The sequence below is a fragment of the Podarcis filfolensis genome (assembly GCF_964270895.1).
Source record: "Podarcis filfolensis genome assembly, chromosome: 7".
In the NCBI taxonomy this organism is placed as follows: domain Eukaryota; kingdom Metazoa; phylum Chordata; class Lepidosauria; order Squamata; family Lacertidae; genus Podarcis; species Podarcis filfolensis.
In genome coordinates this window covers 61,979,982-62,006,049 of record NC_139603.1, presented here as the reverse complement: position 1 = coordinate 62,006,049, position 26,068 = coordinate 61,979,982, and the positions used below count along the sequence as shown (strand labels likewise).

Sequence of the window (26,068 nt, the reverse complement as noted above, 5' to 3'; positions counted from 1 at the left end):
ATATGGTGTGTGCTGTGAATATGGGTGTCTCAGATCCCCCAAATAGCTTAGTGTTAAAAGCTATTTAATGGAAGGTAATAGTGTGTTGAGCATTAAAAAGAAAACTGGATTTGGATTGTGGGGGGGGGGAGAGGTAACAGAATCTGAAAATGAGGAGTGTTTCAAGGAAGTAGGAGAGGGGGGAATCAGGAACTAGAAATAAGAAAGGGAAGTTGAAATGGACAGAGAAGTACTATACTGAAGGATGACTGTAAGGGCTTTTGGGAGAGGCTGAGGACCCCTCTAGACTGGTGGGGGTTGGGGTGTCTTCTGCAACATGTCACTGATGCAATAATACTGCATTCGTGGTGGATTTACACTGGACCATCATTCTGCTTTGTAGTTGTTCTGCAATGCTTCTCCAATTTTGCAAACTAAGTGGGATTACTTATAACTGCCCAGATAACATCATGAAAACGAAACATCAAGAATGCACATTAAAAAGGATGTTTGGGGGGTCCAGGGGGTTGTCCAGGGGTAAATCTGGAGAAGTAGCTTCAGCTTATAAAGGTACCACAGCAAGAGAAACAGAGAGGAAACTGGTGTTCACAGAGCAGCAGAAGTCAGTGAAAATTGATTTATTCACAAATTGGGATGCTGTTTATAAACTCCTAGAGGGCAGATACGTTCATCCTAGAGACACTGTTTCCAGAACAAGCATAATTTACTTTTCAAGTAATTGTCCCTTTGCTTGTTTTATTTATGATCTTTATAGAAATGGAACCATTGAGGTTTTTTAGGATCGGCAGGGGGATAGAACGTTGTAGTTTTCTGATATCTCTGTCAGGAAGATAGACTTTTCCTAGTCTGTTAGTGAGGGAGGTTCCACATTTTAGATAGTAAACATGATGGCTTTATGTACACTTAGGCTTCCCTCAACAAACTTGTAAAGTGTGAATGACAGACATAGTTGCATCTTAAACAACCATATACACCTGTCTCGGAATCTAGCCTAAACAGTGTATGTTACAGTTTGCACGTTTCCTGAGTGAACTAGTGGTGTCATATTATTTTATTTACCACAAAGCAGTAAGACTCCTAAGCATGTTCACGAAGGTCAAACTACACATTACACACACAACAGCAACCTGATTGTACATGTTATATGAAAGGGAAAAGGCAATTTGGAGCAGAGAAATTGTGGTGAGATTATTAACCTTAACCGCCCCCCCCCCGCTGTTTCCATGCTTCCTAACATGAAAAAATGAATTTTGAACCCTGGGATAGGGTAAGTTGCTGATGACAGGGTCATTTGGAGTGCAGAAAAGTGATACGAAAGGGTTAAACATACACACATGCCCATGCTGTTTTTACTTTATTTTTTTTTTTTGTTTGTTTTTAGGGAAAAAGCAGTGGGTGAGAGGGTGAGGTGCTTAATCTTTCCTGAACATGTGCAAGTCTCCTTTGAAATGTGCCTCTCTTTTTAACACCAACCCAACCCAGCCCAGCTCAGCTGGAGAACATGAATTAATGCTGCAATCTTATATAAAGCCTTCCTTGGAGTAAGCCCCATCTAACGCTCTTCTCCTGCCCTGTTCCTTCACCACCACCAGTTCTCCTTGCAAGTATCTCTTCCCCATCCCTGCATTTGTTTTCTGAGGAAAGCTCAGGATAGGGTGGGAACCCCATTTTTTATTCATAATATCTAATTCTCATCAACTGGCACTCAAAGACACACTGCCTCTCAACGCAAAGGGAGAACAAAGCCATTATGCTAGTATCCATTTTAATTGCTATAATACTATTGTCATTTTCAACAGTTGGCAAGTATTTTAAAAATAAGCATTTTTAAATGGAAAAAACAGCTTTTTATAGATAATCCATCCCTCCATTCTTAAAAAAAAAAGTAACAAGCTAGTGATCTGGAGCAAAATTATAATCAGGACTACTGGGCTAAAGGCATCTTTTTCTAGGAAGACAAATATTTGTTTTGATTCAAAGTGTGAACCGCAATTTTTAAAAACAGTAGAAACAAAATCTGTTTGCAACCTTCTGTTGCTGTTCTGTCTGGATTTTAGTTATCTTTCAAAGTAAATTATATAAAAGCATCAGTCTTTGCTCGCCTATGGGCGTGCAAACTTTTTGGGGTCAAGCTCCACATTTGATCGGGGTGAAGTGGTTGAGGGCTGCATGGCCAGAGTAAGATGGGGCACTCTCCCCTCTCCCTCTTTCTTACACAGACACTTCTCTCCTCCTGTTGATAAGCAGGTTCATGTGGAAGTCAATAGTCCTTCATATACCCACATCCCATCCCATATAGGGCTTTGAATGTTATGCGCTTTGAACTGTGCCCAGAAACAGACAGGGAAGCAGTGAATCTGCGCTAAAGATGTTTTCTGGCCGACTAGTTCTGCTTTGTAATCTGAGCCAATAGTACTTCAAGTCTTCAAAGGCAGTCCCAATGCACAACACATTGCAGTAGCCTAATCCCAACTCCTATTGAGATTGTAAACAGCTTTTCCAACCTAGTCTTAATACTCCCAGCAGTGCACTATGAATTTTCCTGCCACTCAGCAGATTTGCATACAATGTTTGCCGCATTGTGAGCCAACTCAGTATTGATAATTCAGTAAATGTTAATGGGAAGGGTATACTGAAAGCAACCATCAACCTTAACTTAAGTACATTATCAAACATTGTGTCTGAAAGGCATCAGTCCCGTAGGGATCTTCTCTTAAACTCTCGGGCTTTGGAAAGATAGAAGCTTCACTACGTCGTAACACCGAGTGAAGCAAGTTTTTCCTTTCTCTACCCTATGCTTAAAATGATTACCATTCATTAGTCAACTCTGTGTTAAAGGGCACCATGTTTGCCTTGAGGCTACTTTGTCTAATTAGCTTCATGGGAAATTAAGAAGGTGCTGTTGTGTTTTTTGCATTCCCCCCTATGAATTTCATGTTGTTTCAATTCTTCAGCTACAGAGTAAATTCTGCTACTGCTTTAACAGATACTTGAGGGTAAAACCTGCTGCCTATTTGTAATGTTCTTTATGCTGAAATCAGGACTGAACTCTGTGCTATTCAGGAAGTCTGTTAACAATCTCCTCCTTCTGTTCTAATCAAACCTGATGCTTTTTGTTCCTCCTTTCAATTAAAACCCAAAATTATTAGGTGATGTATTCACATATCTGCAGTGCATCATGTAATCTGGTCTTGATTGAGAGGCTGCCTGTTTTTTCTTCTTCTGAGCAGTTCACAGTAACATAGAAAGTTGCCTTACAGTGAGCCAGACTATTGTTCTATTTAGCTTAGTACTGTCAACACTGGCTGGCAGCTGATCTCCAAAGTCTCAGGTGGGTGCCTTTCCCTACCAAGAGATGCCAGTATTACTGAACCTTGGAATTTTCTGTATGCAAGACAGATGCTCTGCCACTGAGCAATGACCATAGAGACACCATAGCACCTTGAGACTTCAAGCAGACATAAAAGGCATCCTCGACTGTGTTGATGCATAAAAACTTCAGTCCATGTCTGCTAAGTCCCTTTGATGCCTAACTGGATTGCCACCAAAAATGTTCTTGGTGATGGTCCTACATCTTTGGTACTCTTTTGCACTGGAAACACATCTAAGTCGGAGCCAAGAGAAGCTTTCAAAGGTATTGCAAGACTTTCTGTGTATTTAAGTCGGCATTCCCTGGATCAAGTGGATGCTAATGAGGCCTTGGCTTATCTGTTTTATCCACTTTTGTCAAAACAGTTTAGGTAAGGTTACTGTCCCCGGATTTACAAATCAGTCCCCATACAAAATCAGTTGAAGTTGAAAAGTGTCCCTGGATTCATTGAATTTTTTTTTGTAACCTTAAGTTTAGGTTTCTGCTCTTTACAGAGCTTCTGAGCAGGAAGAATTTGGAATATCAACATTATTATTTCCCTCACCAGCCTGCGTTTCCTGCTGATTTAGATCTTTCTTTTCCTTCACTTTCCATTTCAGAAAATCTTTGGAAGAACTGGATATGGATAAAGTCACAGCAGCTATGGTCCTAACCAGTTTATCCACCAGCCCTTTGGTCCGCAGCCCTCCTGTCCGACCCAATGGTAAGCACTGTATTCCTACTCACAAGAGATTGTGAAAAGTGGTAGGGATCTTGAACTTAAATTCCATCAGTGGTTGCAATTCATGAAGCATGTATGTCTAACTATAGTAAGTATCCACCTGTTGCACTGGGAACATATAGAAAAATAAATCCTATAAACCATTATGCTATTAGGGGACCTGCCACCAGTGCATTATTGGACCTTGTGATCAATGATCATGAGTTACTTTTTCTGAACAAGGGGGTGGGGGAGTACTTTTGAGCAGATAAACAGCAGAGAGGGAGAAATTTAGGCACTCCTTTTCCTCCCTGATTCTTCCTCTCTGGGCAGAAGCCTCTAGGCAGTTTTTGATTTACAAACAAAAACAACAACAAAAAGAGAAGGGGACATGAAACTTGCTGCTGTGTGTAACAGGTAGCGCATAAGATCAGACTGATATTCTTCTTTAAATAAGACAAAGAATAACAAAGAAGATGGCAGGAAAACAAGATTCAGACTTACTCTCTCTTTGTTTGTTTCAGCCTCATTCTATCAGGCTTTCTTCTCTTTTCAAAATTTTGTTCATGTAGAAATCTTTTCTTTTTTAAAAAAGAAAGATAAAGAGAAGTTAAAAAGCCAGAGAACACAGAAATGGCATAATTATGACTGAACATTACATTTGAATGATAGGTGCTTTTTTCACCCCTTTAGCTTCTGTGAACAAACAGCATTTAAAACTATGCTTGACTTACTTATTTATTACATAAAATTTACATGCTGCTTGATTGTAAAAAAACCACACAACTCTGATACCAGATGTGCTATGTATCTATAAATTAGTGAAAGTATTGCAGTACTCCCAGGTAGAAACTCTTCGCACATTTATAGCTGCAGGACTGTTGCCAACATTCTCTTCTAAAAAACACAGTAACTGATATAGTGGTACCTTGGTTCTCGTACGTAATCCGTTCCAGAAGACCATTTGACTTCCAAAACGTTCAAAAACCGAGGCACAAAGGGCTGGCTGCAAGTTAAATTGAGAAAATTGAAAACACGCAGCAGAAGCTGTTCAACTTCCAAGGCACGTTTGAAAACAGAAGCATTTACTTCTGGGTTTTCAGTGTTCGAAAACCAAAACATTAGGCTTCCGAGACGCTCGAAAACCGAGGTACCACTGCATTGAGTTGCTTTGGTCCAGGGGTAAACAGCGTATTTTCCTCCAGATGTTGCTGAACTACAGTTCCCATCATCCTTGAATTGTTGCCCAACACATCTGGGGGGGGCTACCATGTTGACTGCCCCTGCTTTATCCAGTGCTGTTCAACTTTAATTCACTTTCCTTTCCTTTTTGATCTTCCGAATTTCTAGAGTCCTTAAATGGATCTTGGAAGGAAGGAGGATTCGTGCCTTCGAGTACCAGCAGCAGCGGGTATTGGAGCTGGAGTGCTCCAAGCGACCAGTCAAACCCATCCACCCCTTCGCCCCCTCTTTCTGCCGACAGCTTCAAACCATTTCGACTGCCGTCCCAGACAGACGACGGCATTGACGAAGCTGAAACTAGTAGTCTCCTCTTTGATGAGCCCATTCCTAGAAAGAGGAAGGTGAGCCCAATATTGACTTCACAGGAGACTCAAGCTTGTGTGGTACCCTTGGGGTTAATTTACAAACCTGAGGAGTGCATTGTTTCTTACGGGATAGTACATTCACTGTTTGCTCCAGGATGTTGGCATGCTTTTTAAGTGTCCAACCCTGGGGCTTATTGACAAAGTGCCACAGTCAACTTGTCATGGTTTATCCTCTCTCTTCTGCCACATCGACGTAGGCCTCTTACCATCTAGTTCAAAGATAAGCAATCAAAGGCACTATCAAATTTAAATTAAGTTACAGCAAAAAGTTTGAGCACAGAAAATAACTTGTCTTTTTGAAATAACAGAGATTCCACACTGGAGTGGAATGGAATATTACATCTCTCCCTTTTCACTTTGCAAGTTACATTTGTGTGTGTGTGTGTGTGTGTGTGTGTTTATATGTAACTGCATGTAATGCCAATAGGGATGTCATCTTATTTTAAACAATCTCTAGCTGCATTCCTGTAAACTCCCTAGTGCAGCTGTGGGGGCTTCCTTCAAACAAAGTGTATTTCCCCCTTGCAGAGGATCACTTGGAAAAAGTGTTTTGAAAGATGCCATACTAATTAAAGCTGTATTAGCGTTAAGCAGAAATTTACAAAATGGTCCAATTTATGATTCATAGAAGTCAAGCAGATGTGTGAACAAATTAATTAATCTGTATTCTCTCTTGTTTGTTTGTTTTTCCAGAATTCCATGAAGGTGATGTTTAAATGCCTTTGGAAAAACTGCGGAAAAGTACTGAGCACAGCCGTCGGTATTCAGAAACACATCCGGACCATTCACCTTGGGTAAGAAAACTACTGTCCCTTCTATCTGGGAAAAGACTGATACCCAAATCCATTTTACTCAGAAATAACCCTAATTGATTTCGCTAGGATTTATATCCCTAACCAACAGAGCTTGCTTAGAATCAACCGCTGATCTGTGGTATCTCAGTTCTCTACTTTCAGGTTGATAAAGATTTTGAAGAAAATTCTATGGCTGGTTCCCACATTATGTCGGGATATATTTTCACCTGTATCAAAGTTGTTTCTAAAGTGATTATGGAGATGACATGCAGGTCTAGTACTCGCGTAACGCTAAAGCTAAACAATGGCTTAACATGAATAAGCAAATATGAGCTAAGCCATGCTTTGGCTTAGTGTGCTATTTGAATCTGTGCTCATGGTTTGCCTCACTGTGACTCATAATAAGTCACTATTTATCGTGACCCCTTAGCTTTTAAATTCTAGTGCCCCTTTATTCTGCCTCTGAGGCCTATGTGTCTTGCATGCACACATCAACAAAATGGCACAAAAAGCCCACAACCAAATGAGGAAGGTATCTTAATATTGGTCTAACTGTCAGTTATAAAAGTTTTATGTCACATCAGTTACAAAAGTTGAGAGACGTAACTTCTTTGCATCTGCCCATATACTAACATCACAATTCTCCTGCAGTTAATTTAATATGCTACAAATAACTTCTTGGTCTCCACTTGATTTAGACGTGCGGGAGAGTCTGACTACAGTGATGGAGAGGAAGATTTTTACTACACAGAGATACGCCTCAACACTGATTCCGTAGCTGATGGGTTAAGTAGCTTGTCTCCCGTCTCCCCGTCTCTAGCATCTCCTCCTCCTTTTCCATCACAAGATGTGAGCAAAAGTGACCTGTCATGTGCCAAAACAGATGTGAAAGGGATGACACCTCTAAGCCGCTCGGCTCCTACCAATCTCTACCTCGTTCACTCTGACCATGCTTACCAGGTAAGATTCTTTTTCCACTAAGGGTTACTGGCTCAGTGTCATGGGAAGCCCATGATTTCTAATGTGAATGAACCATGGCAAACATCAGTCTTGTGTGTTCCCCTTCCCCTCCTTTTCTATTCTTTCACGGACAAGAAGCTTTTGATTATTAAGCAAACCACAGTTCATTGTGATATCTGAATTTTAGGAACTGTGGTTTGTTCAAACTGTGGCTTCCTTCTACTGATCTGTTTTGGGGGTGGAATCCAGAATGTTTATTAGAATCTATTCTTTTCTAATGTTACCATTCCTTTCTTTATAATTGAATTCAAGACAGCTGAAATCAATTAAAACATTCAAATTGTCAATGACACAGTCTACCAACCCCCAAACAAGCACAACATCAGAAACAAGCAGAGAGAAAATATAAGCACCTAGCAACACAAAATAACAAAGGGTGGTCTGAAAAGCGGGCAGGTTGCCTAGGGTCTGAAGGCATAAAGTAATGGGACTAGGTATCCCTCCCTCTAGGATAATATTTCAGAAACTTTACGCCATGATTGAAGGGACCTGTTTCTGATATACTCTTGCCAAACCTCAGTCTGCAAGGGCACCCAGAGTAGGATACTAGCTATGCAAGGTTATATATATATGAGAGAGAATCGGTCCATCACCATTTGCTCCTGTAAACGTGCTTCCCATCCCTGTGCAAGTCTTGCAGAGGAAAGATCTGCAGCCTCTCAGAGAATTAAACTGCAAGTCAAACACAAGACGATAGTGTTCCCGCTATTTATTTTAACTTCATTTTTTCTTTCTTTCAGCAATTGCAAGTAAATTCTGAAAGATCGCTGCATACTGCCTTCCCTCTTCCCCCCTCCCCATTCTTGCCTTGCAGTTGCTGCATAAGCCCTGACTTTTTGACTTGTTTCAAAATGATGACAAGATAGCATCATGTGCTTGCTCATGTTCATTAACTGTTCTCTTCACCATTTCATGATAGTTTCTGTGAGAAACTAGCTAATGTCATTTTCTCTCCCACCCACTCTGGTGTTTGTTGCCCCCTAAAGTGCTGCTTCTGTAAGATCTGATTTTTTAAAAAACATTATTGGGTCTGCATATATTGGAAAACCGTTCATTGCTCGTGAATTATTGTGAATGCAATTCTTCTTTCTGCTTGCAATACATATCATTAGACATCCTCCCTGTACCCCTCAGAGAACTGCATGAAAAGTACAGTGGACAGGGAAGGGCCATAGTTCAGTAGCAAGAACATCAGCTTGGCATGCAGAAGGTCATAGGTTTAGTGCCCAGCTAACTGGGAGACACCTCCACCTAAAACCCTCTTCCAGTCACTGTTGGCAGTACTAACCTAGACAGACCAGTGCTGTGACACTGTACTCCTATGTTCAAAATAATCTCTTTCCAAAACTTGATACCCAATTTACGGTCCTTAGTATAAGACAGTTTGCAACATAATTCTGTAGAACAGAGATGTTCCTCCTTAACTGACTGGTGTTTTTTAAAACAGGCCACAGCTCCTGTGAACATTCCAGGAACAACAAAGTTCACTCCCAATGGAAATAGCTTTAGCATCTCCTGGCAATCGCCCCCAGTTACCTTCACTGGCATTCCAGTAAGTAGAAACCAACAAAATAGAACAACGGGAGGTTTTATTTATACCAGGGATTCAGAATCGTCGTCCTTCCAGATGTTGCTGGACTCCAACTCCCAACAGCCCTAGCCAGCATATGGACCATTGTCGTGGAAGAAGGGAGCCGCAGTCCAGCAACATCTGGAGGGACACAGGTTCACTATCCCTGCTTTTATATTGCGGTACATGCCTGGAAGCAGGCACTGTTGTCCTTTGTCCAGGTGAACATTCCTTTGTAGCAGTGCTCTGTCCTCTTCCGCCTGCCCTGCCCAGATCTGTAATTTGTGGGTGCATTGTTGAGATCAAGAGAGTCTAGTGGGAGCTGAGTAGAAAGACTGGCAAACGAACACAGTATTCCAGCTGTGAATCAACTAGTCCCCGCTGCCAACTTTCATTCTGGACCTTACATTGATGCTTCTTACTGTAACATGCAGTATCAAAGTGTTTCTCCTCTGGCACCATGATCCTGAATAGGTGATACTCCCTAAAGTTACAACAGTTAATCCTGACGACCTCCAGTCCATTGGATTTGTAAGCCTCATAGGACACTGGCTTGATGGTTTCTCCTCTTCCCTTCCCTGCATTATTTTTGTTGACATGTGATCCATTGTAATCCCATATTGCTTTCTATCATGCTTCTGCCCAGCTGCTTATAGCCTCTTTGTTTGCCATTTCTCCCTGCCTTGCATTTCCCCAACACAAATGGCTCCTATAAGTAAATTATGTTCTAATTTTTATTAAAATGATTGTTCCACCATTTAAATGATTGCCATCAGAGCATAACCCTCCTTTTCCATATCAAAGTGTTTTACCTAAGGCCACACGTTCCAAATTTTCCATTTCCTGCAAATGCACGCTGGCTGTACAAAGCCTCTGCTTACTGACAGTGTGAATTAGGCACCGATAAGGTACTGCCCGCTTCTTCCCTCTCTTCACCAAGTGAATCACAAAAGCCTCTTACTGTCAACCTTTGGCATGTCTTGGAGGTTTTCTGTGGAGTCTGTGGTCTCCTGCTGAGCTGATAAAAAATGAAAGTAGCTGAATCAATTACATTGCTTTCTGCCAATGAATATTTATTAAATTCTATCAAGGAACAGCTAGCGGTGAAAGGCATCATGCTGGTAGCAATTTGAACAAGAGACTCTTAACAGAACATGCTGCGCATAAAATACTCCCAAAATTTGATTTCATGACAATACGGTTGATCTAGAATAATTATAAAGGTGGCTTGTTCTCTGTGGCGCTGTAGAAAATTGGCTGAAGTAGCACAAGAAATCCAAGAATCTTATTAGTCACTCTATAAACCAGATATTGAAGGCAACTGGATTAGGTGTATAGGTATTCACAGAGCTTCATGCAATGCCAGTGATCTTTTGCCTATAATGACTTACCATTCCCAACAAAATTAAACCAAGTAAATAGTTCAAGTGAATTAGAAAGTGCATGATTTTTAAAATTAAAAATGCAACAAAACAGTTTAATATAAAGGATTTTCCAGTTTTCATAGCAATACTAAAATGCATATTTAGATGAACATAATTCCGTGTGTTTCAAATTTGTATTGTTTCAAAGTACTTTTTAAAATCACAGCTATGTGATTTTGACATGTGTTACACTTAACTCCTAGGAAGGTGCCGTAGCTTCCACTAGCATAACAATTTAGTTGAATACGGACAAAAGATTATAAGGAATCAATATCATTGTCTGGAGCATTTTCCCATTTCACTGTAGTTCTCTAGACGAGTCCATATATTATCCCAGAAGCTAATAAAATGTTGAAGCTGAATAATGAAAGCATTAATCCTGAATTTCTCTTGGAATATACAGGTGTGCCTCCAATGGCTTTTCTGGAGTGTCTGATAACAGTCGATTCTTTTGCCCTAACTTTATATATCAGGATGGTTGCAGGCAGAAATCTCTTTGCAGTGTGCATTAAAATTTCACTCCATTGGCCAAACATTGATGAAGTCTTGATGAAGCTATGTAGGCTTTTCTTGGAACAGGCTCGTTAATGGTCTGTCACTTGAGTAGCAGCCTCCTTGTTTATTATGTGTTGAATGTCTTGTCCTTCTCACCCTGTGATTTGGAATGTCATAGGACCAAGTGCCAAAGGGACGTGGGTGGCACTGTGGTCTAAACCACTGAGCCTCTTGGGCTTGCCGATCAGAAGGTCGGCGGTACAAATCCCTGCGACGGGGTGAGTTCCCATTGCTCGGTCCCTGCTCCTGCCAACCTAGCAGTTCAAAAGCATGTCAAAGTGGAAGTAGATAGGTAAATGGTGTTTCCGTGTGCTGCTCTGGTTTTGCCAGAAGCGGCTCAGTCATGTGGGCCACATGACCCAGAAAAACTGTCTGCGGACAAACGCCGGCTCCCTCGGCCTGTAAAATGAGATAAGCACCACAATCCCAGAGTCGTTCGCAACTGGACTTAACTGTCAGGGGTCCTTTACCTTTAGGACCAAGTGCCAGAGATTCAGTGCCCTGATGGAAGATTAAAGTGTGTTTTGCTTCTGTTGCAACTAGATGTTGGTACTAAGAGAGTGCAGGAAGCAGCGTCTTTGAATTACAGGAAGGTTCTGATTAAACCTAGTGAAGACATAACAGTTGTGCATAAGTCATGAAGTCTTCCTTGAACATTTTGAAGGGACGTCCAAATAGTCACCTGCTAGGGATGGGTAGTGCTGGCTCGTTTAAACTGCAAATTCTACTATTAAACTTCCCCTTGGCCCCATAGCTGCTGGTTCTGGTGGGTATCCCAGTCCCCATCTCTTCTCCCGCACCACCATTCATTTCTTTATGATATTGGATATGCCAGAGAATTTGAGACAAATGCAGTAGAAGAGGGATGAGGCAGAGGAATTGGAATAAATGTTCAGCAGGGCAATGTAGTATAGTCCTACATGGAACCAGGCTAGTTCAGATATTTGTCGAGGGACACTGCATGTTCAGATGTTCCCTGTCACTTAACATTTCTTTCCATGCATATGGAGGCGGGGAGGCTGAATCTTTCTTTTTTTTTTTTTTTAACATGAGATGCATTCAGTTCTGCCATGTGCTCCGCTGAATGCTTGGCTTGGCTGTTGGAGAGCCAATGGGATGGAGGAGCCTTTAGGAAATGCAGTACATCTAATCCATTGTGTCCCTTCCCATTGAAATTCTGTAATCAGAATTGTATTTTCATCTCTGCTTCTAGATTTCACCAACTCACACACGTCCTGCAGGGAGTGGAGAGAAGAAGCAGCAGATTCAGACCGTTCTGTCATCCCCTCCTAGACTGTCAGTTGGCCTAAGGTAAGAGACATTTTGCTTTTGACAGCAAATCACTAAATTAATTGAGGGTGTGACTGTAAATTACTTGCTTCCCCTCCATTACATATGTTTCGATGAAATTCTTTTCAATATAACTAGACAGCAAAATAATATTGAAAATGTTTTTAAAATCATTATTGATACATTTTTTTGTTCACAAATCCCATTAAATTCTTTCTCAGTCCAGAAAAATAAGTACAAAGCCCATCTTCCATCTCTTCTTAAAGAAAAATTTGTGTCCACTGATTTGCTCCTTGGCTAGGAAATGAGAGGGGAAAGGGGGGTGGGAATCCCTGAAATATCAGCGAATATAACTTTGCTCCTTTCTTGGAGTTGAAAGGAGATTGATAAAGGACATCTGAAGAGGGTTTTTTTAAAATGAAATGGGTCTGAAGGAGTGACTTTTTGTTCTACCGAATGAGGATGAAGGATTCTTGCTAACTTCACTTGTAAAGATTTAGGTAGCCATCCTATATTCACTTACCATGGGAGTAAGCCCCACTGAACTTATTGGACTTACTTCTGTGTAGACATGCATAGAATTGCACTCCTAGCAAAATAGTTGGCCTCATATTTGACCCTTCAAAGAAAATTTAAGGAGTATTAGAACAGCTGGTTATTCATGTTAAAATGGCTATAGAAAGAAAACCAAGTGTTCCATTCTGTTGAAATTTTTCATTGGTTTACAAAAAAACCCTCCTTCCATTCACCACAACCACCACAAACTAGTCTCAATTGGATAGACTTCTCCTGATTCTATGCTCCTTGCAGCACTTTCCCATTTTGGTTGTCTTTTACATCCTTTTTCAACTCCAGTCTGAGATAACTGGGCTCAAAGTAATCTTTGGATTTCCAGTAACACTTATAGCAAATTCTCCATGTCAGTATTTTAGATGAAATAACCATAAACCAGCTTTTCTTCCCATTATTCTGGCAGAAAACCGAGAGGAGAGGGGAAGAAATGTCGCAAAGTGTATGGGATGGAGAACAGAGATATGTGGTGCACAGCTTGTCGTTGGAAGAAGGCCTGCCAGAGGTTCATTGACTAAAGCATGGAAAAAACGATGGAGGGGTATGGAGTGATTTATGGCAGGATTTTCTCGCTACAGCCAGGCTGTGTGGTTTTCTTCTTCTTTTTCTGTCCACTTCCTTCAGTGCTGGCTTCTACTTTGCACTCTAAGGTGAAGTAGTTATACCCCAAGAGAAGGACTTCTTCGAAGCCAACATGCAGCAATATAGTGCGAAACAAACAAAAACAAAACCTTCAAAAAGTTTTGAAGCAGGAGCAGCTATATGTCTTTTTTTTTCTTTAAAAGAAAAAAAAGAAAAGAACTCTCTTTAATAACCTTGAACAATTTGCCTGCCGGGACCATGTGTTTTTTCACACTGCATTATTGTCTGTGTTGTGAACTTTGGGATGGGGAGGGTGGGGAATCAAGTGATACTTCTTTTCCTAAAATGTTTATGCACCACACAAATGCATAACATAAGCTACAGTTTTCTCAAGAGCAGCTCTCCCAGGAGTGGTGAATAATTATAATGTGAGCAAGTCTTGATTCAGAAGTGGGAAGTGTCCTTTAGAGGCACTAGGATGCGGCTTTGCTGGAAAGACAAGCATCCTTGTGAAGAATCTTTTGTGAGAGGTCTCAAACCTGAAGCCCAAGCACGAGTCTTGTTTCTGTGCTCAAGGAGGATACCTGGAGAGGGCAGGGGAATCACCAGCACACCCAAACTAAAAAGTACAACCACAAGTGGGAAGGGAGTCAATAACATTAAACGACCTTTGGTTGAAATAAGAATAAGAACTTGGGTTCTGATATGATCTTCCTAGAAGTGATTGCAGGAAAATTCTTTGTGCTAAAGGTCCTGTTAAGGAGAAGCATGGGCAGCCATGTGGACTTTTGTCAGCATTTATTCAGGGATGTGACGATCCAAACCAGCAGCTTCCTTCCCTGCCTTTTTATATGACATTCTGAAATGAACAGATCAGTTAAAATACAAGGCATTATTTCTGGGGGTAAAGGCTACATGGAGGAAAACAGCTCAACAACAACTTCTTAAATGCTTTCCAATAAGTAAAATATGAGTGTAGCCTATATAGTAGTTATATGTGTATATAAAAAAATCCTTAGAGGGTAAAGTTGTTTCAAGGTCAGAAATAAAAGGTCTTCAAGCTGCCTTGCACTTTGATAGGTCTTGGTGCTTTAGTGTAGTTTAGTATTGGGGGTGGGGTCCATTAGAAGGCACAGATTATATTAGTGGGGTGGTGGCTGAGCGAGCTTTTGAAAATCAGTGGGGAAAATGCATACAGGTAGATAGAAATTGTTTGTCTGAGCAGGCCCTACTAAAACAAAATGAGATTGGTGCAATAGCACAATGGGGTGCTTGTTCTTAAAACATCCTGGTGGATTTTGTCCTGTGATATTAACTCAGGTGGAAAAAGAATGGTATCCCAAGTTGGGAAAACAAGAGCAAGAATGGGAGCCTATGTGGATGTCAGTCCAACTATTGCATGACTACAAGTCATAGGCAAATTTTATTTTTTGTAAGACCACAGATACTGGTGTCTACCGATGGCTATGGGGGGCAGCACAACATTTAATTGGAGCACAGAATCTATAGCTAGGGTTGGTCCTCATGCAAACTTAAAAAGAATAGCTTTAATAATAGGCCTCTTCCTTTGTAGGGTTCTGTACAGGTAAGCCTAAGATTCCAAAACAAGCGTATTTGGAAAATGACTGGGTTGCATCAATAGGGTTCTCCCGTGTAAGCAGTCCCAAAAGAAATTCAAGCAGTTTTCTCTAACACCTCCAAAGAACACAATCCTACAGATCTTGAGCTGATGCAGTCAGTCTTAACAGCTGCGGGATAAGGATCATGCCCTCCTGGAGATGTGGCAGTGAAATAACAGAAGGCATGAGGTCAATACAAAATGACAAATGAATAGTGTTGTTACTATATGGTAACTGTTTAGATCTAGCCTGACCATAAAAGTTAAAGAAAAAGTAATATTTGAGAGGCAGTGGAGTGAAGCCTTGTTTTTAGTTGCATCTTCAAATGTCAGCGGTGTTTGGCAAGACTACCAGCAATGCATAGTGTTTATGTGATCGGGAAGCTAACTGCTAATTCCAGAGTTGTATACCTAATGTAACAGTCCCACCCTGTGTTCATGCTTTAGGTTGCAGTCATTCTTATATGTTGCCGTATATCTCTTGAGTGTTCACAATGATCTGTTTGAGGTTCACTCAATAGGGATCACCCATAACCTCTGTTTGGACCTGTTGCTTGGAGATGAGTACAAACATTAACCTACTTCCTTAATGTTCAGGGGGAGAAAAGGTAAGCCACAGCTTCATTCCTAATGTTGCATAGGCAATGTTTGTAGAAGGCATGCTTGCTAAAAGACCCAGGTCCAATTCCTGGCATTTCCATTAAAAAACCTTAAACAGGACTATGAAAGACCTCTACATGAGGCCTTAGAGAGCCACTACCATTTGGAATAGATGTTATTGGCATCGATAGACCAAGAGTTTGACTTTGCAATCACATGTTTTAAGAAGAATGAAGTACCGCAGAAATATTTTGCACTAAAGAACAAATTCTTTATCAATTAAATGTTCCAGTTGAAGTTCACATGGTCCTGTTCTAGTTCTGTGGCGTTTTCACAGGACAATATTGCCATACAAGTTGCAGAATGGTAACTTACATTCAAATAAACCATTAATATGACTCAAGGTCACAAAACCAGAAAGTGTAAGGGCAGAGGATGCTAAATATTTAGGCTGTTGGCGGGCAGGGCAGGGCAGGTATTGGAAATACATAATAAACTAGAAACCCACAGCTGCTATTTCGTTGCATGTATTTATGGATATGACTGGAAATTCTGTTTCAGGATGGTTGCATATGATAGGGACTGTACCAAATTATTATTGGTGCTCTCAAATGTTCAGAGCTGAAGTCAGCCCTTGACATATCTAAATATTCACAAGAGTTGAAAACCAATGTTTGACCCTTGATCGTTTTAGCATTTTTGTCAGGCATTTTCAACTTAACTCTGCATTCATGAGGGCTAGAAACACTGAAACATGATCTTCCCAGGATAGTGCCTGCAGAATATTGCCCATGACACTCTGTCTTAATGCGATAGCGTTCATAAAAATTAATCGGCATCGACAACTTATTTCTCCCATCTCCATTTCTCTGCTCTGCAAAGCTTTCTTATACTGTGTATGGTTCAAGTCTTGAACGGTGGGAGTGTTCCATGTGGCAACACTGAGATAGGCTTTGTTTGAACTACTGTTTGCCATAGCTAGTTTTAAGGCCAAGCTGCCCTAAGATAGGATTTGGTTGCTTACTCAATGACTGAACCACCTTATAAGTGATTCTACTAGACCTCTGATAGGAAGAGAAGAGCATAATTTTACAACAGAACTGCTTGAGCTTGCCTTGTTGTACATAGTAACTGCTTGTTCTAAAATTGCTTACAGAATAACATTTTTTTTATTGTTGTAGAATTTCAATAGGGTTTGGAAAACCACAGAAAGTAGGTCATTAGCTAGAATTGTAATTATGCCAGCTTGTCAGGTGAGAAAAAGGCTACACTGAACCACAGGTGGCTGCAGTGAACTATTTAAAGGCTGGTTTTTTAAAAAAAAAATACTTGCTGAAGTCCATTCATTTCAGTGGGTCTACTCTGAGTGAAGTTTATTTGGATACAGCCCAGTTTTGAATGTCCGACCATGTCAGAGTTAGCCATTTCTTGGATGAACCCGTTGATAACTGTCTTGTGGTTAGTGTTATACATGAAAATTACACCACCACAAAAAAAAAAAAAAACATGCACGGGACTTGTGGCTCAGTGGAAGTTTTTATTCTACTCCCCCTTTGAAAAACCGCCTCTTTCATTTCAAAAGAAGTTGAGCATGCAGTGGAAGAAAGCAAATTGGAGGCTTCTTGAACTCACACAGTTGTTTCTGGTTCTTTGGTTCTTTGTCACTGATTCTAGGTGAAATGTGGAATATGCTGTTGTCGACCTGATCCCTATTCTAAAGATCCACCCCATCCTAAACTGTGACTCTTACCATAGGCTTGCCCCCTAATTGTTATCTCCCCACCCCGCCCTATTGACTCTTAAAATTATGTAAATAAATTATTTTCCCTCAGGGAAGGAAAACAAAAAGAATAGCAATATAGTTTTGTCTCAGATAGAATTGGTTGAGCACAGAGAGAGATGTAAAGTATAAAAAGTTTTGTTTTCTAGCCAGATTTATTCAATAAAATTTGAAAAATTAGTCCCTTGAAATTGTTTATAGAAACGAGCATTTATCTTAATCTTGTGTATATTCAGTAAGGCGGATTTTGAAAGGTGACATTTGTTTATATTAGGAATTGAATTCCAGTGGACCCTAATTCAATTGGCAGTTGACCGTTCTTTCTACAATCACACTGCTCAAGTATCTGCAACAGAATGACCGCTCAATTTTTTTAAAAAAAACCAAAAACTTTATTACGTGCAAATAGTGTGTCTTTCAAAGACAAAAAGGTATTTGGACATTGTCAAGCCAATCATTCCTATGCCCTGTATTAGAGTGGATCAACATGGGATGTCCACTTGCCCCCCCCCCCGTGATCCTCTCCCAAAGGAGAAATTAAATTATTTCCCAGGGAATACCGGTCTTATCTGTACCCAAGGTGTTGCAGAATCTGCTTTCAGGCGTCTTTTCAATCCCAAAATGGGCAGCAGATTCAAGGGGGTGCATGAAAACTCAGTATTGTGCTGGGGGGAAACAGGCAAGGAAGAGGCCGTAAGACAGCTTGAGGTTTGTTTCCCTTCTGATCTGTGTTCAGATGGGAACTTCTTACCAGAGCTTTTTAAAATTGTTATTTATTTTTTCTTTATAGATTTGTTTTAATGAAGCTCCCTCTGTGTTTACTTCATGTCAGCAAGATAGAATTTTAAATAAAAATGAGATTTATTCATATTACTGCATATGAAAATACGGCATAATTGGCCTTTTTGTGGCTACACATACAAGAAACCCAACACTCCCCTTTCCTTTTTATTTTTATTTTTATTTTAAAGGCAGTGCTTTTGTATGTGAATGAGGGGCCACCAATCCTTTATCTGAGCATAATGTAATACTGTTTTTGTATAGTCCCATTCTGTCAAAATGCCTGGCCCTCAAGTCCAGTATATAGTGCATGATTCCTTTTCGTGATCAGAGCTCTCATAGGGATGCTGATCTTGCGAGAACTTTAACTTTTGCAAAAAGTTTTGTGGAAAATGAATACTAAAGTCTGCCCAAAGAAACAGAGAGCGAGGGGTGTTGTTCTGTATATTAAGAACATAAAAAGAGCCTGCAGGATCAGGCCTATGACCCATCTAATTCAGAGTCTTTAAAAAAAAAAAATTGCCAACCAGATGCCAATGAGAAACTGATTATGATCAGTTTGCAAGGGTGTTCTTTGGAAATTTGGGGTGCCCCAGTGTAAATATAGTAATGGCCAGGAAGCTGCTAGACATTGCAGGTGTTCCAGAATCTATTGCACCAGACAAAAGAGTAGGAGTTGATTGGCAGACAAATTAGAGTCAGGTGGATTGTCTGAGGAAAAGAGGTTTTTGAGCGTCGTCGTTCTGTGTGATTTTCTGTCTTAGGAGTCCCTAGTTCAGCAAAACATTTAAGCTCATGTTTAATTTAACTTGCTTATGTTTTTTGAATTAGGACTACTTAACAATGAAGCTGAGTCCCTTACACTATTAGGGTGCTAGAATGTGACATTATATTTCTAATATTGTATTTATACATTTACATTGCACGACAATCTGGATTTTTTGAGGTGCCATGCCATTTGTTGTATAGATCCAGAAAGCTTTTTTTTCTGCCACAATTTATATATAAAAGGGAGAAGTAATTAAAGATATGCCAAGAAATAGCAAGCTTAATTGGCTCTTTACAAAATGTTGTAAAATTAACCTGTCTCGTGGTGGTCTTAGTGTCTGAGATATGCAGTAGTTATAGCAAAAAATAAAAAAGGAAAGCAACAACAGCCTTACTGAATGGTGCAATATTGCTTTTCTATTAAACAAAGGGCTATCTTGTTGAAGAAAAGTATAAGCCACTGTGAAGAATAATTTTGCAGCATCTTACTAGCAAGTCTGTGTAGCCAGAACTTTTAGCCAATCTAATAGGTTTCCAAAATTTGTTGAGAGTACATAAATTTGAATAGGGATGTAATTTGAAAATCCGTTTCAGAGAGGGATTTTTCTTGTCATTGTCAGTTTGAATCCTATTCTCAGGGCCATATGTCCCACAGGAAAGGAAGGTTAACTAGTATTCTAGTCCTGAAAAAGTCTTGTATGTTTTAAACTAGTCTCTGCCTAGTTCTGGCATTTAGACAACATGAAGGTAGCTTAAATTTTGATTTCAAATCTTCTGGTTTCAAAGCATACTTTGAATTGACCCACAGTCCTAGATAATGATTATTTGTTTTTAACCACAAGACTGAAAGCTTTTCAAACATCATAAGGAATGATCTCTCCCCCCCCCCTTACATTCTTCAAAAGAAAAAGAAAAATTGCTATCTAAAACCCCTAAAGTTAGCCAAAGATTAAAGATCCAGGGAGCAGGTTATCTTGTCATTTGCTTTTTCTTTTCTTTTTTAACCATTGATGTTCTATTGTTACGGATCTGGAGGAAGGTCAGTGTGAAGACAAATATTCAAGCTATATCAGAAAGCCCTGTTTAGGGATACAGTAGTCATGCAATTCAGGTTATCAATATCATATACCTTAAAATGCACTCAAATTGTACAAAGGTGGCAGTACTTGGCATCAGGTGAACAGATTTCTGGTGGGGGTGGAGAACAGAGGCTAACGTACATTAAAAATCCACTACATTTAGCAAAGCATTAGTATTATCACAGTCTCCATTCATTTCATTGGGGCTTCTGCAGGGGTCCTACACAATCCAACATTGAAATTAATACATCAGTGGTAGATGGCAGATTGTTCCTGCCTTCCCCTATGTCTTCTCATGTCAAAATAATTGAACTTTTTATCTACTGTTGAATGATCCTTGTGGTATTTGATGATTTGTGTTTATGTGATATAAAATGAGAACCTGGAAGAAATGCATTGAATTATTTCACTCTTAGCTTCTGCGGGTTGTATATATTAGATCTAGTAGACACTTTGACAGAAGCCTCTTTGATCCAGTAAAGGTTTTCCTCAGCATGTCCGAAAGGAAGGATATTTTCACAATTCCTTCTCCCCCCCTGCAACCTACCCCCAAATCTGCTCCTGGGGGTTGTGAGACATACCCCCTCAGAACGGCCTGGGAGGTGGCACCTGGGATCTGCTGGATGTAATTGGTAAAAACCACCTCCCTCTCTTGTTCCATTAATAGAAGCCAGTGCTGGATCCAAGGAGTTTCTGTCAATGAAAAATCACCACTGAATACAACACTAAATCTTTCATGCCAATCACTATGGGTGGTGGTCAACTCAATAACTGCACAAGCAGAACAACTTGCACAAGATGACTTTCCCCCTTTCTTCCCCACAGGCCCCCTAAATCTGTTTGGGGAGTTCCCCCAACCCACTGGAGCAGATTTGGGAATGGCATGAAGGTCACACAGGGGGACAGAGGTGGGTTTAGGGGAGAGCAACTGGGTCGGTCACACTGGAGGCAGAGTTGGAGGCAGTGCCACAACTATGATATAGAATGGAAGGTGAGAGGTGGGGGTGCCAAATATTGGTGTTGCACAGGGACCCACTGAAATTTGAGACCCCAAGGTCTACTATTGAGGGGGAAGGTGAGAAGTCATTCCACTTGCGCAGCTATTTAGCTGAATACCACCCTATCTTCTGAGTACTTAGTCAAGCTTATGGCTTAATTACAGTTAGAGTAAATTAATGAACATGATCTTTTGTAATTGTCCAGCTCAGATTAAATATTTGGATTAATATAATAAAAGCTTCCTCGGGTTGCAATAATGACACCAGTCCATCTTCACAAAGAGTAGCACGGCTAATTATAATTTAAAGTGGATTCCCCACCCCCGCCATCAAAAAAAAAAAGGAACTTTGTTTTGCTCCAGAAAGGTGGTCATTTTCTTTTAAAAGTGGAAGATAGGGGAGAAACCATTTTGTTCTTAGAAAATAATATGTATCTGAAGTCTGGGATCCTAAGTTCATATTTGGAAATAAGTTTCAAATGAAATAGTAGAGCTGATTTTCAGACAAAACTGGTAAGGGCTGCAGCTCCTGTCATTTGCTGGGAATAAGTATTTAAATATATGCTTTAATGTCAACAAGACGAACTATAGACTGTTAGAAAGTTGAGGCTAAGAACCTGAACTGCAAGCTTTCTGTTTTCTTACAGTTAATCAAGATTCTGTTTAGATGTAGATGTTTTAATCAGATTCTGATGTTGTGGAAATATCATGGTTCTGACTAAGGTGGCATAGGCCCGGTTTGAATGCAACGTCGCCTGTTTTACAAGCCATAGTTTGTGAAGACAGGAACAAGGGTCAGGCCTGCATACTCTTCCCCCTCCCCTGCTCTTGAGCATTGGCTTCATTGTGGAGATCTTGGTTTGCTTTTAAATCAGAGCTCCTTGTGGTGTCCAAAACAGGAAACTGCTTTAATATCAGTTTACTAACAGAGGTATTAAATCAGAAGACAACCCTGGGCAACCTGTCTGAATCTGACCTACTTTTTGGTTTTTGACAGACGTGGCAAAGTTGCAAGCTGTACATATGTTCAACCTCTCTCAAGGCCAGCTCAGTGTGTAAACCTCACTAAACAAATCAACTTGTGAGAAGGTTAGCCTGTGAGGGGAAAGTTTGCCTGGCTCTCTACAAGCTTGGAAACCTAGGCTGTAGTCTACAGAACTACTTTTCTGAAGTTCTCTTGCAGATTTTTGCTGAACTTTTCTAAGATTTTCTGGAGTAAAGGATATCTAGCAGAGTTTTATAGCTGCAATCACTGTTGAATGTCTATGCTAATTCAACTTTTATCTCCGGTTTCTGTCTCATGTCCATCTCTGAGCTACGTTGCAGCTTATAGAAGCTTTGACTTATTTGTGAATTATGCTCCTAGCCTTCACATGTGAGAAGTTATGTTTTAATATGCATGTTTGTCAGGTTCAGAGCTTTCTAGAAGAGAAGTGTAAGAGATTTCCATACCCTTTTTCTCCCTGTCAAGATTGTATTGCTGCTGAAAATGTATAATTTTAGTGAATGTTGGAGAGGCACATGGTACAATAATAAGCTTTCTTTTTTCGGGGGAAAAGCTAAGTTCCAAAGTGTACATGGAATACATGTTATCAAGCACACTTGGTAAGCGCAAAAGCACTAGTTTATATTTAAGAAATTGACAGTACAATCCTAACCATGTCTACTCAGAAGTAAAACTTACTGAATTCTATGGGGCCTATTCCCAGGTTAGGATTGCAGCCTAATATGTCAATCTTAAATATTTAATTCATGTGTTGAGTTTGGTTTTCTAGGGATTACTTGCAGAGTTCTATAAAACTGCAGCATATTTATACTAAAGGAAAAAACAACCTGTTAACAAAAGGCTCATTGGGAATCCCCTAATTAGTTTGGGGAATATCACTTTAAATTGAACTAATGGATTCTGATAACAAAAAAAGGTTTCAAGAAGGAAATGTAGTTAATATTATTCAGTTCCTGCAGGGGTGGGGGAACCTTTTCCAGACCTAGGACCCCGTCCCCTTCTGGGAAAGTTCCCAGGGGAGAATGGGATCTGAGGCAAAAAGCAGGCAGAGCAACAAATGTGAATTTTACCTTTGTACAATAGGCTAGTTTCTACGCAGACACTCCACATCCTATAGTCTCAATCCAGGCAAACAAGAAGCACTATCAGAGTTCAAGGATGCAGTTCAAGACAGGCAGGGGGTGTAGCCTGTGGAAAGTCCTGACGGCCACATTTGGCTCCCACATCTGAGGTTCCCTGCCCCGGAATTACTGCTTCCACAGTTAACGTTTGCAGGAAAACTGTGTTTTGATTTATGTCTGCTCCCAGAAGAATCTATGGATTTTAATGAATGTATCTGTAACTGTAAAACTATGCATTTTTCATAAGAACATGTGTTACATTGTACCTGTTCAGAAATCTTCCTAAAGGTCTACTAAAATGGTTAAATGCCGCCCATGGTGAATTGCTCAAATTTCCATTCTTGGCACACTTAAAATTCTGCTTTAGAGGGACAAAAAGGAATGGCGTCGTGGAAGAAATGTGTATTTCTCTCCCTCTAAGTCAGGCTTCCTCAACCTCGGTCCTCCAGATGTTTTGAGACTACAATTCCCATCATCCCTGACACTGGTCCTGCTAGCTAGGGATCATGGGAGTTGTAGGCCAAAAACAACTGGAGAGCCAAGGTTGAGGAAGCCTGCTGTAGGTAATGCAGTTTTAAGACAAAGGGAAAGCAATTGAACTGCTTTCACGTCCCATTTATTTTTAGGCAGGAGACGTGGGTGTTTGTCAGTGGGCCTTAACTGTGAGCAGGTTAAGTGGTGCTTGCAGTGGGCTGTCCATTCTATATCCTGCTCTATCAGTGACTGTGTACATTCAGCCCTGTGAGTGGTTACTTGAAACTGGTTGCCATAGGGAGTCGGGCCAGTCTTCCCCACACTGATGCCTTCATTATATTTTAGACTATGACCACCTCTGTCAACTCCAGCTAGTGTTGCTGTGTTGGGTAGGATTGATTTGGGAGTAATAGTTCAAAATATCTGGATGGGCATGAAGTTGAGGAATTCTGGGTTAGGTCATCAGGTGGTTTTGATCTTTTCAAATACCACCAGCCAATTTAAGAAGTAACTTTTGAAAACCTAGTCAAGATTCTGAATATGCAGTTGTAACGGAGCAGAGTTGCAGAGTAAAAATGGCGTTGTTAAATTTTATTTTTTACTGTAGTGCTAATGAGTTAAAATCCTGCCATGTTTTATTGTAAACACAGTGCCAAATATTTCCTTTTGCCTGATTAACAATACAATTTTAGGGAAACTAGCATCCGTCCAATACAGGATGAAAGTCTCTTGCTAGTCTCCTAAGACTCCAGTTATACAATATGATGTTATTACAACTATGCAGATTTGGAGGAATCTGCCTGCAAACATCATAGTGAAGGGCTGAGCCTTGGACAATGCGCAGATAGAGCTACAGTTACTACATTACTAGAGGGCTTTTTCACAGTAGTATATTGTGCTCCCTGTGCCAAGGAGGTGACTTTAGGTTAGCCTCAGATTAGAGTCAAGCGTACCTCTGAGCAGGGAGTGGAATTTCATCCACCAAAGTTTAGCACGAGTCTATCTGGGGAATAACTGCAGCCTACCTCTAGTCTGACACGGGGACAGGAGGCAACTTATCCCTAGGCGAATGCTGCAAAAATTACTAACGTGTTTCAGAACCTGTAAGACTATGTCATATGCCTGCGGTTTCACTTCCACTGGAATCAGTGGAGCTCCTTCCAAAGAATGCAATGAGAGTGAGTCATCCTTTGGTTTTCAGGAGGAGTTTCTTTTATTGTCTGTTTTAATATGGGGAATTCACTTTATAAATATTTGAAAAAGAGAGCTTCCAATTTTGGCACTAATGGAAATACTGGATACTTTTAATATATATTTAGAAGGTTATTTGAAAAGCAAAATGTTCTGTCTTTTTATATAATTTTTAGCCAGATACATATACTCTGATTACTACTTCTGTGGATTCCTATCAGACTGTAAGTGCAAAAAAACAAAAAACAAAAAACTAGTTCAGGTTTCAAAACCCAGGGGGTACAGGACAGGGGAACTGACTGTTTTGAAGTGCTTTGCTAGTTTTTGGTATATTGTGTGTTTGTATATAAATATATCTATATACATTATAAAGATATGTAAAAATAGGTCTGTAAGGTTCAATGTTTTGTGTTTTTATCGCTGTACTCTAAGGAAATAAAATGTGTTTTGTATTACTTTATGAATTAATTACAAAAGGCTTTATGCATTGATCAAAATGTTTTCTAGCTATTTTACACCAGAAGTTGATAAATAACTCTAATCCTATGTAAATTCACAACATTGAGTTTAGAAGCGGAATTTGAGATTTTTAAGCTGGCTCTGATGGATGGCACCAGATAAAATGCACTTTCTTTGTGGCATGTAATGTATTTTGTTCTCAATGGGCTTTAAAACAAAAGACCACAACATGTTTACATCTTTTCTTGTGCCCTCCTCTTCCCCCCTTCCTTTATAATAATTGCAAAAAAATAAAATATTTCCTCTTGGAGGGGGGAAGCAAACAAATATCTGAGTTACTGAAGTAACATTGTTCAAGAACGGATTGTTTGGAATAGATTAGTATGTTGGTTTTAAAAAACAAATCATTTTAGTGATAGTCTTCAGTATGTGAGCTCTGCTTTGTGATGTTTGGTTGTGACAAATATGCTGTTGCTTATCTAGTCTAAATATCATTGTTTTCTTGTATTTTACTGTTAATGGCTATTCCATTAGTTGCACTTGCTTGAACTGAGTCAGAAGACTCAGAAGAAGTCTTGCGGAACTATTGAGACTGTTATGATGTCCAGAAACATTACTTAAATGCACTTATAATTGATTTACTACCATGCAGTATGTTGAACTGTTTCCTGTAATAAAGGCATTTGTTGTATAAACTTTGTCGTGGGGGGGCT

At 40.0% G+C, this 26,068-nt stretch overlaps 1 protein-coding gene across 3 annotated transcripts in view; it reads left to right on the top strand.

Annotated features, from left to right (window-relative positions):
• ZNF704 (zinc finger protein 704) overlaps positions 1 to 26,050 on the top strand; it is a 50,538-nt gene extending 24,488 nt beyond the window's left edge. For 2 of the 3 annotated variants that reach the window (XM_083623355.1, XM_083623353.1), the window contains 7 exons: positions 3,970 to 4,073; positions 5,421 to 5,653; positions 6,371 to 6,471; positions 7,170 to 7,431; positions 8,939 to 9,043; positions 12,254 to 12,351; positions 13,307 to 26,050. In XM_083623355.1, coding sequence (XP_083479481.1) covers positions 3,970 to 4,073; positions 5,421 to 5,653; positions 6,371 to 6,471; positions 7,170 to 7,431; positions 8,939 to 9,043; positions 12,254 to 12,351; positions 13,307 to 13,418 — 1,015 coding nt within the window. In that variant the 3' untranslated portion in view covers positions 13,419 to 26,050. The remainder of the gene's footprint in view (positions 1 to 3,969; positions 4,074 to 5,420; positions 5,654 to 6,370; positions 6,472 to 7,169; positions 7,432 to 8,938; positions 9,044 to 12,253; positions 12,352 to 13,306) is intronic. The other variant, XM_083623354.1, reaches the window with a different exon arrangement.
• The last annotated feature ends 18 nt before the right edge of the window (positions 26,051 to 26,068 follow it).